General features: G+C 54.9%; 3 protein-coding genes across 4 annotated transcripts in view; all 3 read left to right on the forward strand.

The window, feature by feature from the left end:
• The window catches only part of TSPEAR (thrombospondin type laminin G domain and EAR repeats), a 155,809-nt gene that overhangs the window by 102,297 nt on the left and 37,448 nt on the right, over positions 1-16,064 (forward strand). The window lies entirely within an intron of this gene.
• Positions 4,643-5,602, forward strand: LOC144617341 (uncharacterized). The gene is made up of 2 exons (XM_078452601.2): positions 4,643-5,422; positions 5,498-5,602. The coding sequence occupies exons 1-2, from the start codon at positions 4,643-4,645 to the stop codon at positions 5,600-5,602; spliced, it is 885 nt and encodes a 294-aa protein (XP_078308727.2).
• Positions 11,961-13,068, forward strand: LOC144617342 (uncharacterized). Of its 2 annotated transcripts, XM_078452606.2 has the most exons (3): positions 11,961-12,403; positions 12,506-12,800; positions 12,843-13,068. In XM_078452606.2, exons 1-3 carry the CDS (start codon positions 11,961-11,963, stop codon positions 12,978-12,980), a joined length of 876 nt encoding a protein of 291 aa, XP_078308732.2. In that variant the 3' UTR covers positions 12,981-13,068. The 2 variants fall into 2 exon arrangements, with proteins under 2 accessions (XP_078308732.2, XP_078308730.2); XM_078452604.2 differs by having other exon boundaries at positions 12,506-13,068.

Below are 16,064 nucleotides of genomic sequence, written 5' to 3' on the forward strand. Positions count from 1 at the left end.
GGGGCAGGGAGAGACAGGGAGAGAGAGAATCCCAAGCAGGCTCCGCAGCAGGGCTAGAACCCACAAACCCGTGCGATTGTGACCCGAACACGGGTCGAAATCAAGAGTCGGACACTTAAGCGACTGAGCCACCCAGGCGCCCCAGGTCTTCTCATCCTTAAACGGGGGTGTTTTCCCACGGATTTATATTTTCTTTAATGCAACAAAATGATGTTCTACAGCCTCTAGAGTACCAGTCTGACAGTCATTTTGTTCCTAAGGATCTGTTCATCTAACGTATATAATTTCTTGGCACACAGTTGTTCATAGCATTTCTTTATAATCCTCTTTGTTTCTGTAAAGGCTGACAGCACTGTTCTCTCATTTCTGATTCTCACCGTTTGAGTCTTCTCTCTCTCGGTCTCTCCGTCTGCCTCTCTCTCCTTGATCAATGTAGCTGAAGGATTGTCAATTTTTTTTATCTTTTCAAAGAACCAGTTTTATTGGCTTTATTGACGTTTCTGTATTATTTTTCCATTCTCTATTTAACTTATTTATCGTCTGATCTTTATCATTTCCTTCCTTCTGCTTGTCTGCCATGTCTGAAAGTGGAATATAGCAACTTACAGCTGTAAATCTCTAAGAAGCTGCATCCTGTAAGTTCTAGTATTTCGATCTTCACTTTCATTCATTTAAAAGTATTTTTTTAATTTTTAAAAATTTAAAAATTTATTTTTGAAAAAGAGAGTGAGAGATCACAAGCAGGGAGGGGGAGAGAAAGAGGGAGACACGGAATCCGAAGCAGGCTCCAGGCTCTGAGCTATTAGCACAGAGCCCGATGCAGGGCTCGAACCCACAAACCACGAGATCATGACCTGAACTGAAGTCGGATGCTCAACCTTCTGAGCCACCCAGGTGCCCCTAGAAGTATTTTATGATTTCCCTTTTGAATTCTTCTTTGACCTTTTGGTTATTTAGGAGTGGGTTGTTTAGTGTCCACATATTTATGAATTCCCCCAATTTCTTTTCTGTTACTAATTTCTAATTTCATTCCCCTGTGGTCAGAGAACATACTTTGCATTTTTGTATCCATTTTAACGTAGTGGTGTTTGTTTATGGCCTAGCCTATGCTCTGTCCTATTGGATGTGCCATGTGCATTACTGAAGGACGTACATCTGCTGTTGTTGGTTGGGGTGTCCTACAGATGTCCATTAGGTCTTGCTAGTTTATAGTACTCTTCATGTCCTTGGTGATCTTCTCTCCAGTTGTTCTTTCCATTGTTGAAATTGGGATATTGAGGTCTTCAACTAATGTTATTGAATGGTCTATTTTTTTCCTTTATGTGTGTCAGCTTTTGCTTTGTCTATTTTGGTACTCAGTTATTATTTGCATATGTGTTTATAATTGTTACATGTTCCTCATGGATTGACTTTTTTATCATTATAAAATATCCCTCTTTGTCTCTAGTAACAATTTTTGGTTTAAAGTCTACTTTATCTGATGTTAGTAAATATTAATATTTTCTTGTGGCTGGTGTTCGCATATGTTTTTCCTATCCTTTTACTTCCAGTCTAGCTGTATCTTTGACTCTAAAGTGTGTCTCCTATAATGAGTATATAGTTGAATCTCAATTTTATCCAGTCTAACAATCTTCCCCTTGATTGTATTATTTAATTCATTCACAATTGATGTTATTATTGATCCTCGTTATTCATGGATTTGGCATTTGCAACTTCAGCTACTCACTAAAATTGATCTGTAATCTCAAAGTCAATACTCACAGTGCTTTCACAGTGTTTCATGGACGTGCATTGAGCAGCAAAACATTGGGTGCCCCCACACACAGGTTCCCAGTGGAAGTCAAACAGGTGTCTTGTGCTGTCTATTTAGTGCCACATTTTCCATGATCCTGTGCTTCTTTTGGTGATGTCACTGCTTGACATGGCCTCATTGTGCAAGAAGGCTGCGGTGTGCCTCTTGGAGAAAATACATGTGTTAAATAAGCTTCCTTCGGGTGTGAGTTATGTTGCAATTAGAGGTGAGTTCAGAGAATCAGCAATGAATGCTAGATATTCACTGTGAAATAATAATGTATGTTGAGATATATAATATGATATATATATAGAATATGTGTATAATAAAATATATGTGTTTCTGTCCCTGGTTCTTGCTAATATTTGGTCTTTGACCCCAGTTCCTGACACAGAGCTCCTAAATGCCTTGGGACTTCCTGGGTGGTAGGAATGATTTCTGTTCTAATGAGGTGACTGACTCTGGGTTAGCTTCAGGATGGGGGCTACTCACCAGAATGACCAAGCTTTGGTTAGAAGCTTCATGCTGTAGGCTCCATTCCCATCCTCAGGAAAGGGGAGAGTGGCTAGAAACTTAGTTAATGACAGATCGTGCCTGCATGAGGAAGCCTCCATAGAAACCCCAACGTGCAGAATTCTGAGAACTTCCAGTCTGGTGAATGTGTCCATGTGCCGAGGAGGGTGGCGCACCCCAACTCCACAGGGAGAGAAGCTCCTGTACTCGCCGCCCCCCCCCCGCCACAGGCCTCGCCTTGCGCATCCCTCCATGCGGCTGTTTATCTGTATCCTTTAAAATAACCTTTGTAACAAATCAGCAATAGAGCTCATCTATTTCCCTAGCAAAGTAATAAACCCGAGGGGGAGGTCACAGGAACCTCCGTTCTGTAGCCAAGTCAGGCAGACGTTGTGGGTAGCTGGGCACCTACTACCAGTGGCTGGCCTCTGAAGTGGGGGCAGTCTCGTGGCCCGCACCCTTAACCTGGGGTCTGCGCTAGCACTGGGGAGTGTCGGAATGGAACTTAATCATGGGGCACCCACGCAGCTGGCGTCAGGAGCGTTATGTGCGGGTGAAGGGAGACGCTGTGTTTTTTCCTGGACACACATGAAACGGCGTTCTGTATTGATCGGTTGATGAAAATGAGACCAGGGGCTCACAGGAACCTGACTCTAGTCCCCCAGGAGCCAAGCGTCAACATTTGCTAATCCAGCGTGAGCGGCGATTTTCCATCACATGACCGCCGCCCGCGGGGAGAACCAGCCGCAGCTGGAGGGAGCACCTGCTACCACCCCGTTCCACTCCCTCTGCGTCTCGCGTCGCCCGCCCGCGTTCCTCTCGTCCTCCGTTGGCACGTTCCTGTGCACTTAGTGAATGTTTTCTCAGGCGGCTTTTTTATTTAATGATTTTTCACTTAAAAAAAAAGTTTCTCCTAGTGTTTGCTCTCTAGGGCTTACGCGTGTTTATTTTACCTTAGCCGAATTAGCTTCTGATTTATACCAGCTCCACTCCCGTGACATAAAAACATTCTCCTTTTCATACAGGACGCTGTCCTTTCTTGTCCCTTTCGTATGGGATGCTGTCCCTTCTTGTCCCCTTTCGTGGTCTTGCTGTTAACACACACTCCATCGGTCCATGTAAAAAAACCCAATAATGTATTGTTGTAATTATTGCCTAATGCTTCTTATGACTTTGAAGAAGCTGTGAGAAGAAAGGAAAACAAGGATGAGATGTAAGGCTTTTGCTCTCCTGGCCTTTTCATCACTTCTGGTTCTCTTCCCATTTTCCCGTGGATCCACGTTGCCATCGGCACCCTCGCCGCGACGTGTGTGTCTGCGGGTCTTTTGTGCGTAACTTATTTGAGTGCGTCGAGCCTCCTGGATGTGTAGATTAAAGTTTTTCAATAGATTCGGTAAGTTTTAAGCCACTATTTCTTTGAGATAATAACATTTGTCCACTGAGGGCTGACTGGCAGAGCCCCCAGTCCCATCCATCAGGGGTCAGTGAGGCTTTAAACCCTGAAGCCCCCTGGGCCCCCACAAGCCCCCGCCAGAGGCCTGCAGCTTAGAGTACCATGGCCGAGTGTCCGCGAGGACGTGAGGGGCCACGTGGGGTGTTATGTGCTCACCAGGTCTCAGGTGTGGAAGCAAGCATGGGGCATGAGGCGGTGAAGCAGACACATGGCCCCTCACGGTCATTCGTACGGTGCTAGCCAATGCCTGTGACCCTGGCCCCTTCTGTGAGCCAGTCTCTGCCCCCAGGACTCTTTGCCCTCACACCTGCCCCAGGACTCCCTCCCGGGAGAGCGAGTCCAATCTACGCCCACTGCAAACAGCGGCATCACCCCACACGGTGCATCCTGCCCTGTGGCCAGGCCGGCCGAGCATCGCCAGACCTGTCCTCAGCTGGGCCTCCCTCCCTTGGCTCAGAGCCCAGATTCCAGGACTGCCCCCCTCCTCGTCCCTGCCCTTGGAGACAAGGTCTGTTTACACGGGCAGTCCCCCACGAGATGGAGCCCGGGCTGTCGCTTCCAGAAAATCTCCTGATTGCTACGGTCTCCGCAAAAGCATCAAAGCATCTCTACTGTCTCTCCTCCGGGACGAACGCAGGTCAGGATGGCCTGAGGTCCACTCAAGAGCCTCACAAGCCAGCGGCTCTCGGACTGGGAAGCAGCATAGTGAGCACTCAGCAGAGCACCAAACACCAACAAGGAAGGGGAGCTTCACTCAGCCTGCTGCTGGGACAACACACAGCCGGGAGGTATAAAAGCCGACAGACAGCCGGAGCTCCTCACACACTCACACACACACACACTCACACACCCACACACCCTCCTGCAGCCCCACCGCCCCCGCCATGGCCGCGTCCACCCTGTCCGCCTGCTCCAGCGACCTGAGCTATGGCAGCCGCGTCTGCCTGCCCGGGGCCTCGGACTCCGGCCCCGACTCCCCCTGGCAGGTGGACGACTGCCCAGAGAGCTGCTGCGAGCCCCCGTGCCGCGCCCCGGCCCCCTGCCTGACCCTCCTGTGCGGCCCCTCCTCCCCCTGCCGGGGAGACTGCTGCACCCCTGCGTGCTGCAAGCCCGTGTGCTGCACCCCTGTGTGCTGCAAGCCCGTGTGCTGCACCCCTGTCTGCTGCAAGCCCGTGTGCTGCACCCCTGTCTGCTGCGAGCCCGTGTGCTGCACCCCTGTCTGCTGCGAGCCCGTCTGCTGCACCCCTGCGTGCTGCAAGCCCGTCTGCTGCACCCCTGTCTGCTGTGAGGACTCCCCCTGCACAACCTCTTCATGCTGCCAGCCGTCCTGCTGCACCTCCTCCCCCTGCCAGGAAGACTGCTGCACCCCTGCGTGCTGCAAGCCCGTCTGCTGCACCCCTGTGTGCTGCAAGCCCGTCTGCTGCACCCCTGTGTGCTGCAAGCCCGTCTGCTGCACCCCTGTCTGCTGCGAGGACTCCTCCTGCTCAGCCCCCTCCTGCTGCCAGCCCAGCCCCTGCTGCAGGCCCTCCTCCTGCGTGTCCCTGCTCTGCCGCCCCGCGTGCCCCCGTCCCGCCTGCTGCGCTCCTGCCTCCTCCTGTTGCCGCCCGGCCTCCTGCGTGTCCCTGCTCTGCCGCCCCGTGTGCAGGCCCACCTGCTGCACCCCTGTCTGCTGCAAGCCTGTCTGCTGCACCCCTGTGTGCTGCAAGGACTCCCCTTGCTCAGCCCCCTCCTGCTGCCAGCCCAGCCCCTGCTGCAGACCCTCCTCCTGCGTGTCCCTGCTCTGCCACCCCGTGTGCCCCCGCCCTGCCTGCTGTGTGCTCGCCTCGGGCCAGTCCTGCTGCTGATGGGCACGTCCCCCCACTGCTACTGGGACTCCCACCCAAAGTATTCGGAGCCTCGAGCCCAGTCTGGGGTCTCCTTCTGCCCCCAGGTGCCCACCGCAGCAGACAAAGCTGAGCCCTCACTGTTGGGCTGGTTCCCTGGGGCAGCTCCAGCTTCCCGAGGGCCCTGTGTGTCACCCGGTGTCTTCCTCTCTATCATAGCTGGATTGAGGTCACTTTGTCCTGTCCTACGTGAACGACCTATTTGTTAACCAATAAAGTCACCGTCAGCCCCTCCGAAGGCCTCGAATGCGCGTCTCGGCCAGCAGGGAAGGGCTGCGATGTTGCACGCGGGCGGGGCTGCTCTGAGAGGCCTGGAGTCACGTCCATCACAACAGCACCGTCGGGCAGGGCGGCCACCCGCACCCCCTGCTGGGCCTCCTGCGCTGGCTGTCCCCCGGCAGCCCCACAAGCCTGCCCACCTGGGAGGCCCCTAGAGCCCTTCACCAGTGAGGGACGGAGGGCCATCTGTCGGGCCCTGAGCCTTTGCCAGGGACAAAGGAGGCCCGGTTAATAGAGCTTCCGCCTTGGGGGCATTCATGGTGCCAGCCACTCTCCGGTGGCCCTCGGCACAGGGGCAAGCGCTTACCTCTGTGTGAAGACGCCGGGAGCATGAGTGCTGTGCGCGGTGATGACGGGAGCCCGTGTCGGTCAGGATGCTCCAGAGACACAGCCAATAGGATGTGTGCGTAAACATGCGGCGGTTTTGAGGCATAGGTTCACGTGAGTGCGGGGGCCGGCAAGTCCAAAATCTGCAGGGCAGGCTCCCCAGGGATGAGCTGATGTTGGAGCTTGAGCCCAGAGATGGTCTGCTGGTAGACCCCGGCTACCTCTTGGGGGACCTCTGTCTGTGCTCCGAGTCCTTCAACTGATTGTGTGAGGCCCACCCACCATATGGCAGATAATCTGCTTCACTCAGAGCCGACCGATGTAAATACCAGTCTGGGCCTTCACAGCAATGTTTGTATGTATTTGACCAAACAACTGAGCATGATGGCCTGGCCAAGATGATGCATAAAATTAACCATCTCCCCGGACCAACAGCCCAGGGTCTGGGGTACTGAAAATGGTGGGTCTCATTGGGCTGTCCCCTCAGGATTTCAAGTGTTCAGGCAGGTCGCCTTGTTGGAAGAAACGGGGAGGAGGGATTCCCACCGGCCCTACAGGCACGGTGCCCAGCAGGCACGTGCCCTGGGCCACGATGATCCCCAGTGAGGAGGGGCCACGTCTGGGAGGCCTCACAAGCCCTCTGGCCACATTCGAGGGAAACCATGCCTGGCAACATTGTGATGTACCAACCTGCGGTCAGAAGGAAGCAGGTGTCCCTTGGGGAGCGTTTCCTGGCACAAAACATTGTGACTCCTGGATGGCTGGCCGGCCAGTCACCCGGGATCCCTGTGGATGCCAACATGCCCCCCCACTGTGGTGCAGGGCGTGTCCTGTCCCTCGTCCCCGGTCCCCAAGTCGCTCGGTAAACAGCCACACCCACCCACCCAGCAGCCTGGCCTCTCCCTGGGCGCCGCCCCTCCCCTCCTCTGCCCCATCTCACTGAGCTTCAGCTTCTGGCCCCCACCCCACCCTCCCTGCCAGGACGGCCCAGGCGCCCAGCCCCGTCCTGCTTCTCCCTGAAGACCCCTCCTCCCCTTCTTCCTCTGCCCTCCCTGGCGGGCGCCTGCCGTTGACTTGTGGTCCCTTCGACCCCCAGAACCGCTCGCTCCCTAGTCCCAGTCGGCCAGACTGGCACGTGCCCTGGGGCCCGAAGCGACTCTGGGTTCTGCAAAGTGCTGCGGATCAGAGCAGGGGCGCTTCCCTGGGCTCTGACCCGGGATGAGAAGAGAGGAAGGGCACCTTTAGTCTCACCGACGTGCACCCGAAATCCAGCGTTTCGAGCGGTTGTGAACAGCCAGCAGCCCCGAGTGGATCAGCAGGGCCCGAGACTTCGCGGCCGCGGACGTCAGGTGTGCGGGCCTCACGGGGACAGCTGGTCCCACACTCACGGACGGCCGGGCGGCCGGCACCCACCCCGCAGGACATCACCTGGGGCTCACTGGAGGAGTGTGCTAAATCACTCGCTTGTTTTCAAGTTTCAACGTGCCTTCCTGTAATCGGTGCCCTTTGATTTCCATCAGGTTTTTTCTGTCTTCATTTAGAACCAGCTGAAGGCTTCTCAAGCTGGCGGGGAGGGGGGGCAGGCACAGAAAGGGTCAGGGCGCCCGGCACCCTCTGGACGTGAGCAGCTCTCTGTGGCTCTGACCACCAGCAGGACGGTGGTCAGCCCCACTCGCCCACGGGTTCCCGGAGGTGAGGCGCAGCCCCGTGACGCCCCGACTCTCAGGAAGGACCGTGTGTGTGTCCCTGTCGTTTGTGGACCCTTAATTCTCGAGGGGCCCTTCCCTGTCAGCCACGGTGTCTTTTCATTTGTCCCTCGTGGTTTTCACGGCAGGTGTGTACGACCTGACTGAAGAGTCGGAGGGCCCCCGAGGGAGGGCGGGCGGCAGGGAGAGCTGCCCAGTGAGCCCCCGACGTGCAGGAGGCGGGCGGTCCCCACTCCGGATCAGCGGCACCTCAGCGGGAGGCGGGAGGCAGCTGAGTGCGGCACACGGCCAAGCACTCCTCAAGGCCCTGTTGGCTCCTTGGGTCGTGATGGTACCACCATCTTTCTGGGTTTTGATATGACGAACCGTTTCGAGAGTTTTGTTGTCTAATAAAAAATAGTAGATGAAATGTACTTTGGGTGTTTTTTTTTTTTAGTTTATTTATCTTAGAGAGAGAGAGAACATGAGTGGAGGAAGGGCAGAGAAAGGCAGAGAGAGAGAGAATCCCAAGCAGACTCTGAGCTGTCAGCGCAGAGCCCGACTCGGGGCTCAGACCCACAACCCGTGAGCTCGTGACCTGAACCGAAGTCGAGAGTTGGGCGCTTAACTGACTGAGCCCCCCAGGCACCCTGCCCTGATAGATGAAATGTCCTTCGAAACCGACGGCTGAGCCCTGCCTGCTGTCATTTTCTTTTTGTTTCTGCTGCTTCTTGTCTTTAAAATACCCACCATGGATGTTTTTCTTCTATTTTCCCTGCTGTTTTGAAAGACATACATCCTGTTTTCAGTCACACTAGTGAATGTCTAAGTCTCCCTTCATATTTGTGTTTCAACTGGTCGAGTCACGAATCAACTATACGGCGTGAGAAATTCCTCCTTGAGACGGAATTGGGTGTTTCTCCCACCATCTGGCCGCGCCCCACGCCTTTCAGCTTTCTGGGATCATCTGAAGGGCCACCGTCTGAGAGAAACATGGTACGAGCCACATATGTATTACAGCCATCCCAGCAGCCGCATTTAAAAGTGAAAAAGAGGGGACGCCTGGGGGGCCCGGTGGGTTAAGCGTCCGACTTCGGCTCAGGTCATGATCTCACGGTCCGTGAGTTTGAGCCCCATGTCGGGCTGTGTGCTGACAGCTCAGAGCCTGGAGCCTGCTTCCGATTCTGTGTCTCCCTCTCTCTCTCTGCCCCTCCCCTGTTCATGCTCTGTCTCTCTGTGTCTCAAAATAAACATTAAAAAAAATAAACTTGTAAAAACGTTTGGACGCTTAATCGACTGAGCCACCCAGGCGCCCCCCCAACCCTTTTTTAATTTCTTTGACTGTTGTTTTGATCTTAGCTGCTCCTCTCCCTCTCTGGCCACTGGGTTATCGCGTTTGGTCTCAGCTGAACACCCCGTCCGTGCGTTACATGCTGTCTGACCACATCTGTGGGTGTTTTCTTGTGTTTTGGGGGTGCCACCAGCGTTTGTCCTTCCGACTGCTGACATGATTGCTCTTTCCTGCCTCTGTTGTGAGTCTTTAATCCAGCTGCTTGGTGTTCAATTTCCTTGAACACTTGCTGTCTTCCACCATTTTCTTAGGAATGAGGAAGTCCTGGTTAGAGCGTAGATCCCGTATGCGCTGGCTTCAGTCCCGCGTCAGCCACGTTGGGCTGCGTGACCTTGAGTAGGTTGCTTAACCTCTCTGTGCCCAGGCTCCCTCCTCTGTTCATTCGCAGTATGGAATGACGTGTCACTTAGTTGATGTGAAAATTAAGTGGGTTACCAGATGTGAAATGCTCAGAGCCCCCACTGACTCAGAAAATGGTAGCTAATGTCACCAACATCGTCATTAGTGCTATTTTGAGGGTCTTCTCCTAAGACGTTGAATTCCTGCCCGCCCCCCCCCCCCATCACCTGCACACGATGGCTTTCTGTTCTGGGTTCACTGGGACCATATCTTCTTGCATCCCACGTCGCCTGACGTCTTCTTTTGAGCGTTGCTGTGGATCCACGAGTGTCCATCACTCTCGCGCAGTCTTCAGGAGATGTGCCCTCTCTGTCCACACTGTGTGCTCTGGGGCATCGTCCTGGGGTGAGGGGGTGCTGTGCTCAGCCATGGGGCGTGGAGGGCACGGGCACCCGCTGAAGGCCACCTGTGCATGAGTGAAATATCGATGGAAACTGAATGGCCAAGCAGCATACTGGTCCTGCGCCCTGGGACCCCCACGGTTGCATCTCAGCCCCTCCATGAACCCAGACCCGTCGTGGAGTTTCACAGCGTCCCCCTCTAGTCCCTTAATGCTCCTTGCAGAGAGAGAAGGAAGGGAGAGGCAAAGAAGGTACTGGCAGAGAAGCTGCCGATCGCTGACACGGACAATGAGGGGAGCAGCCTCACTGGAGGCCCCCCGGACCCCCCAGGAAGTGTGATAAGGGGACATCATGAGCCACGTGACGTGCGTGGATTCGACAACCCCAGTGAAATGGACAAGAATGTATTTCTCCACTCAAGAGGAAATACATAACCCGAACAGCCCCGTTCTATTAAAGACATTGGATGTGTCCGTAAGAACCTTCCCGCAGCCCGCCCGTCCTTCAGCAGGCGAACCGTAAAGCGGCACAGGGCATCGGACCACAGAACCGTGCCTGCGTCTCAAGGGAGCCAAGTACGAGAAAACCTCCGACAGTGGCCTGCTGTGTGATTCCACTTCGGCAACGGCCTCGGTACAGCCAAGGAGTAGAGGTGGAGAGGCGGGTGTGCGCGGCCAGGGATGCATGTGCTGGGTGTGGGGTGTGGCCGTCAGGGGCGCTGGAGGGGGCCTCCGGTCGCGCCCACACTGACCGCGGTGGCCGTATGATCCACAAATACGAACACTGCAGAGAGGCACATGCGTGCCCACACAGAGACACACGCACACTGAGATGCACACACACACACACACACACACACACACACAGACCGATGTGGGTAAATGTGGTGGGATCTTGGGTGGCCGATCTCCTGGTTGTGACTTGTGCTAACGTTACACAAGTGGCCATCACTGAGGGAAATGCGTAAAGGGCGACAGGAGCTCCCGGTATAATTTTTTATAACTTCTGGTGAATCTATAATTTCAAACAAATCCACGTAGAAACCCCCAGGCCCACGTGGCTTCACTGCTGGGTTCTATCAGGGGGACACCGACGCCAGGGCAGGATCCTGCAGACCCGCCGTCCGCCTCCTGGCTGGCACAAGACGCTGTCCCCTGCTGTTGCCCCGTCACCCCTCGAGCTTACACCAGGGCACCACCCAGATCCCCGTCAATGCCACGGAATCGCCAAAATCTCTGAGAGTTGTCCTGTGCTGTCATCACTGCTTCTGTGACACCCACACCGCCTCCCCCATGGGAGCACCGTGCACCCATGGGCGTAAGAGACAGACCCGCCCCGGCTGCCTGCCTCCCTCCTGGGGCTGCCGTCTGTGTGCTGGGACCCTCACGCCCCGCGGCCACACCCCCGCATCTCTGCCGCGGGTGTGCATATGACAGACCAACGACCCCAGGCTCCCAGTGGCACCAGGTGCCTGCGACGCTGCCCTCTGCTCCCGCCCAGCACGTGGCCCCCCCCACGGGACCTGATGTCCTCCTGGGCCCCCTGGGGCAGTGGGAGCAGGTCTGCACCTTTCTCCCACTTAACCCGCGGAACCCGGTGCAGCCACAAGCCGCCCCATGGGGGGCCGTCACGGCCGTCTGCCACAGGGAGGCACGGACACCCACTTCCCTGACTCCCCACAGGGACCCCGGCTTCCCCGAGGGCCAGACCCCAGTCAGGCGGTCATCAGAACCTCCTGGGCAACTGACTCATCTAATGTGGCTTCCCTGACCTGGCACCACACCAACAAGGAAGGGGGTGAGGCTCCTGTGGGGACAACACAAGCCCGGGGCAGATATAAAAGCCATGGCGTCCCAGGGTACCCGGCACACATACGCACTCCTCACGCACACACCCACACCCACACCCACTCCCTCCTCCAACCCACCGCCCCCGCCATGGCCGCGTCCACCCTGTCCGTCTGCTCCAGCGACCTGAGCTATGGCAGCCGCGTCTGCCTGCCTGGGGCCTCGGACTCCTGCCCCGACTCCCCCTGGCAGGTGGACGACTGCCCAGAGAGCTGCTGCGAGCCCCCGTGCCGCGCCCCGGCCCCCTGCCTGACCCTCCTGTGCGGCCCCTCCTCCCCCTGCCGGGGAGACTGCTGCACCCCTGCGTGCTGCAAGCCCGTCTGCTGCACCCCTGCGTGCTGCAAGCCCGTCTGCTGCACCCCTGCGTGCTGCAAGCCCGTCTGCTGCACCCCTGTCTGCTGCAAGCCCGTCTGCTGCACCCCTGTCTGCTGTGAGGACTCCCCCTGCACAACCTCTTCATGCTGCCAGCCGTCCTGCTACACCTCCTCCCCCTGCCAGGAAGACTGCTGCAAGCCCGTCTGCTGCACCCCTGTGTGCTGCGAGGACTCCCCCTGCTCAGCCCCCTCCTGCTGCCAGCCCAGCCCCTGCTGCAGACCCTCCTCCTGCGTGTCCTTGCTCTGCCGCCCTGTGTGCAGGCCCGCCTGCTGCACCCCTGTCTGCTGCCAGGACTCCCCCTGCACAACCTCTTCATGCTGCCAGCCGTCCTGCTGCACCTCCTCCCCCTGCCAGGGAGACTGCTGCACCCCTGTGTGCTGCAAGCCCGTCTGCTGCACCCCTGTCTGCTGCAAGCCTGTGTGCTGCACTCCTGTCTGCTGCGAGGACTCCCCCTGCTCAGCCCCCTCCTGCTGCCAGCCCAGCCCCTGCTGCAGACCCTCCTCCTGCGTGTCCCTGCTCTGCCGTCCCGTGTGCAGACCCGCCTGCTGCACCCCTGTCTGCTGCAAGCCCGTCTGCTGCACCCCTGTGTGCTGTGAGGACTCCCCCTGCTCAGCCCCCTCCTGCTGCCAGCCCAGCCCCTGCTGCAGACCCTCCTCCAGTGTATCCCTGCTCTGCCGCCCCGCGTGCCCCCGCCCTGCCTGCTGCGGCCCCGCCTCAGGCCAGTCCTGCTGCTGATGGGCACGTGCCCCCAGGGCCAGCCGGGCTCAGGTCCCACCTGGTGACTCTGGTCCTCCTGGCCACCCATCAGGCCTGACCTTGACCTCCTGCCTCCCAGGAACGCTGACCCCGCAGCTTCCTGGGGCTTCTGCTCCCAGGAGGCACCTGCACCTGTTCTGGGTCACCGGTCCTTCTTGCCCCCTTTCTCTGCTTGGGTCACTTGGCTTTGACTCCTAACCTGTCAGCACCTCTTCAGGAAGCCCAATAAACTCACTTCACCGGCCGATTTGTTTCCTTTCATCTGACCCTCATGGGGGTGCGGAGACCCCAGGGTTTTGCCCAGACACGGTCTCCTCCAGCCACGAACATTTCTAGGGACTGAGCAGTCCCAGAGGCGGGGCCTACCTCGTGTGGGCAGGGCCACGGGTGGGACTCACGCCCTGGCCCAGGAAGCTCTGCCGGTGGGCCCAGTGCTCAGGGCTTCCCAGGCTGGTCACCTGCACACGGGTCATGGTCTGGGGGTTCTCAGCCCCTGGCCCGTTTCCACCCACAGCCCCATCTGGGCAAACAGGCCCCAGACAAGTGGGTCTGGGTGCTCCACGGAGTTCTCCCATAGGGAGGACATCCTCTATGGGCCTGGGGTCGTCCTGTGTTCCTCCCACGGGCTCTACCCATTTAGCAGAAAGGTGATGGAGCGGGGGAGGCAGTGCTCCAGCCAAGATGGGGTAACGGGGACGGGATTCCTTCCCACCTGGGCCAACTCTGAAAGTTGACAAGATCATGAAGCAAGGGTGTCAGATCCCAGGCCCAAGACGCATGGAACCAGTGCACTTGTGAGGGAGATAAGCAAGGTTCCTGTCACTGTTGGTACCCTCACCACCTGGACAGGATCTCCAGCCCCCGTGCAGGAGGGCGAACCCCACGGAACTCCAAGGACCCCGAGTTCCATAGATGGCCTTGGGGAAAGCCCGGGCAGACAGTGTTGGGGTCAGAGTGCTGGAGAAGAGGCCCCGTCCCAGCGGTCTCCCCACCTGAGACCCTCTGTGCTCTGCCGTGTCCCCTCCCCGGCCCTGGAGCCCACGCTTCTGCTTTCTGTCTCTGAAGCTCCTCACATAAGTGGAATCACATTTCACTCGGCCCAGTGTCCTCATGCCTCATCCGTGTTCTAGTCAGACTTGCTTCCCTTTACGGCTGAATAACGTTCCACGGTATGGATGGGCCACATCTGCTCATCCATCTATCTGCTGAGGGCACCGGGGTCACTGTGAACATGTGTGTCCAAGCATCTCTTCGAATCCCTACTTGCAGTTCTTCTGAGCATATTCCCAGTATAACCCCCAGACCATAGAGTAAGTCCGTTGCTACTCCTTCAAGAACCACCACACAAGCTTCCACGGTAGCTGGGCCTTTTCTCACTGCTACTAAAGACACGCGAGGACTTCGGTTTGTCCACGTCCTCATCAACACTTATTTTCTCCTTGTTACGTATGTTGATTACGTGTTATCTCCTCGTTGTGTTTCTATTTGTGTGAATATTCTATATAATATAATATATATTCTATATTATTCTATATTATTCTATGGACGTAAGGTGGCTTCTCATGGTAGTTTTGATTTGTGTTTCTCTAGTGATTAGTAACGTGGAGCCTCTTTCACATGCTTATAGGTCACGTAATTTGTGCTTCTTCTTTGGAAAAATGTCCATTCAAGTCCTTTGCTCATTTTGGAATTGGGTTGTTTTGCTTCTTGTTGTTGAGTTTTGGGAATTCTCCACACGTGTTATATATAATTTCTTATCACATGATTTTCAAATATTTTCTCTCATTTTATTTAGGTTACCTTTTCTTTTCCATTGGTATTGCCTTCTGATGCAAAATATTTACAATTTTTGTGAAGGCCACTTTTTGTATTTTTCGTATGTTGCCTGTGCCTCTGGTATCACATCCAGGAAATCACCGCGAAATCCAATGTTGCAAAGCTTTTGTCCTGTGTTTTCTTCTAAGAGTTTTATAGTTTCAGGTCTTCCTTTTAGGTCATGGGTCTATTTTGAGTTCATTTTTGTGTATGGTGTGAGGTAAGAGTCCACTTACCTTCTTTTGCCTGGGGATAGTCAGTTTTGCCTGCACCGCTTGCTGAAGAGACTGTCATTTCTCCATTGAATGGACTCGGAGCTCTTTCAAAAATGATTTCACCTAATATGTTTATTTCTGGACTCTATTCCATTGGTCTGTATGTCTGTTTTTATGCCAGTATCACCCTGTGCTCATTATTGTAGCTTTGTAGTGGTTTTTTTTTTTTTTCACATAATTTATTGTCAAGTTAGCTAACCTACAGCGCGTACAGGGTGCTCTTGGCTTTGGGAGTAGATTCCCATGATTCATCGCTTACATACGACACCCAGTGCTCATCCCAACAAGTGCCCTCCTCAGTGCCCATCACCTGTTCCCCTCCCCCATCAACCCTCAGTTTGTTCTCTGTATTTAAGAGTCTCTTATGGTTTGCCTTCCTATAGATTTGTAGTTTTGAAATCAAGGAGTGGGAGTCCTCTAGCTTTGTTTTTTTTTTTTTTTTCAGGATTGTTTTGGCTATGCAGGATCCCTTGATTCCACATGAATTTAAGGATGGGGTTTTAGGTTTCAGTAAAACACCTCACTGAGATTTCAGTAGTGATTGTGTTACATCTGTAGATTGCCTGAGATGACAGTGATATCGTAACGATATTGAGTGTTCCAATCCTTGAACATGGAATGCCTTTCCATTTATTTGTCTTCCTTACTGTGTTTCAGCAATGTTTTGTAGTTTTCGTTGTACAGCTTTCACCTCCGTGGTTGTTAATTCATTTTACTTTATTCTTTTTTGGTGCAATCGTAAATGGAATTGTTTTATACATTCCTTTTGGGGTTGTTCATTAGCAATGTATGGAAACGCAACTGAATTTTGACTTTGTATCCTGCTGTCTTTCTGAACTCATTTGCTAGTGCCAACGGGTCCTTAGGGTTTTCTACAAATAAGATCACAGTGCCTGTGAACAGAGTCGATTTTACTTTTTCCCTTCCAATTTGGGCTACTGTATTTTATTCTCTAACTATTCTCCTAGAACTT

The sequence above is a fragment of the Panthera onca genome, chromosome C2, assembly GCF_046562875.1.
Source record: "Panthera onca isolate mPanOnc1 chromosome C2, mPanOnc1 haplotype 2, whole genome shotgun sequence".
NCBI classification, from domain to species: Eukaryota; Metazoa; Chordata; class Mammalia; order Carnivora; family Felidae; genus Panthera; species Panthera onca.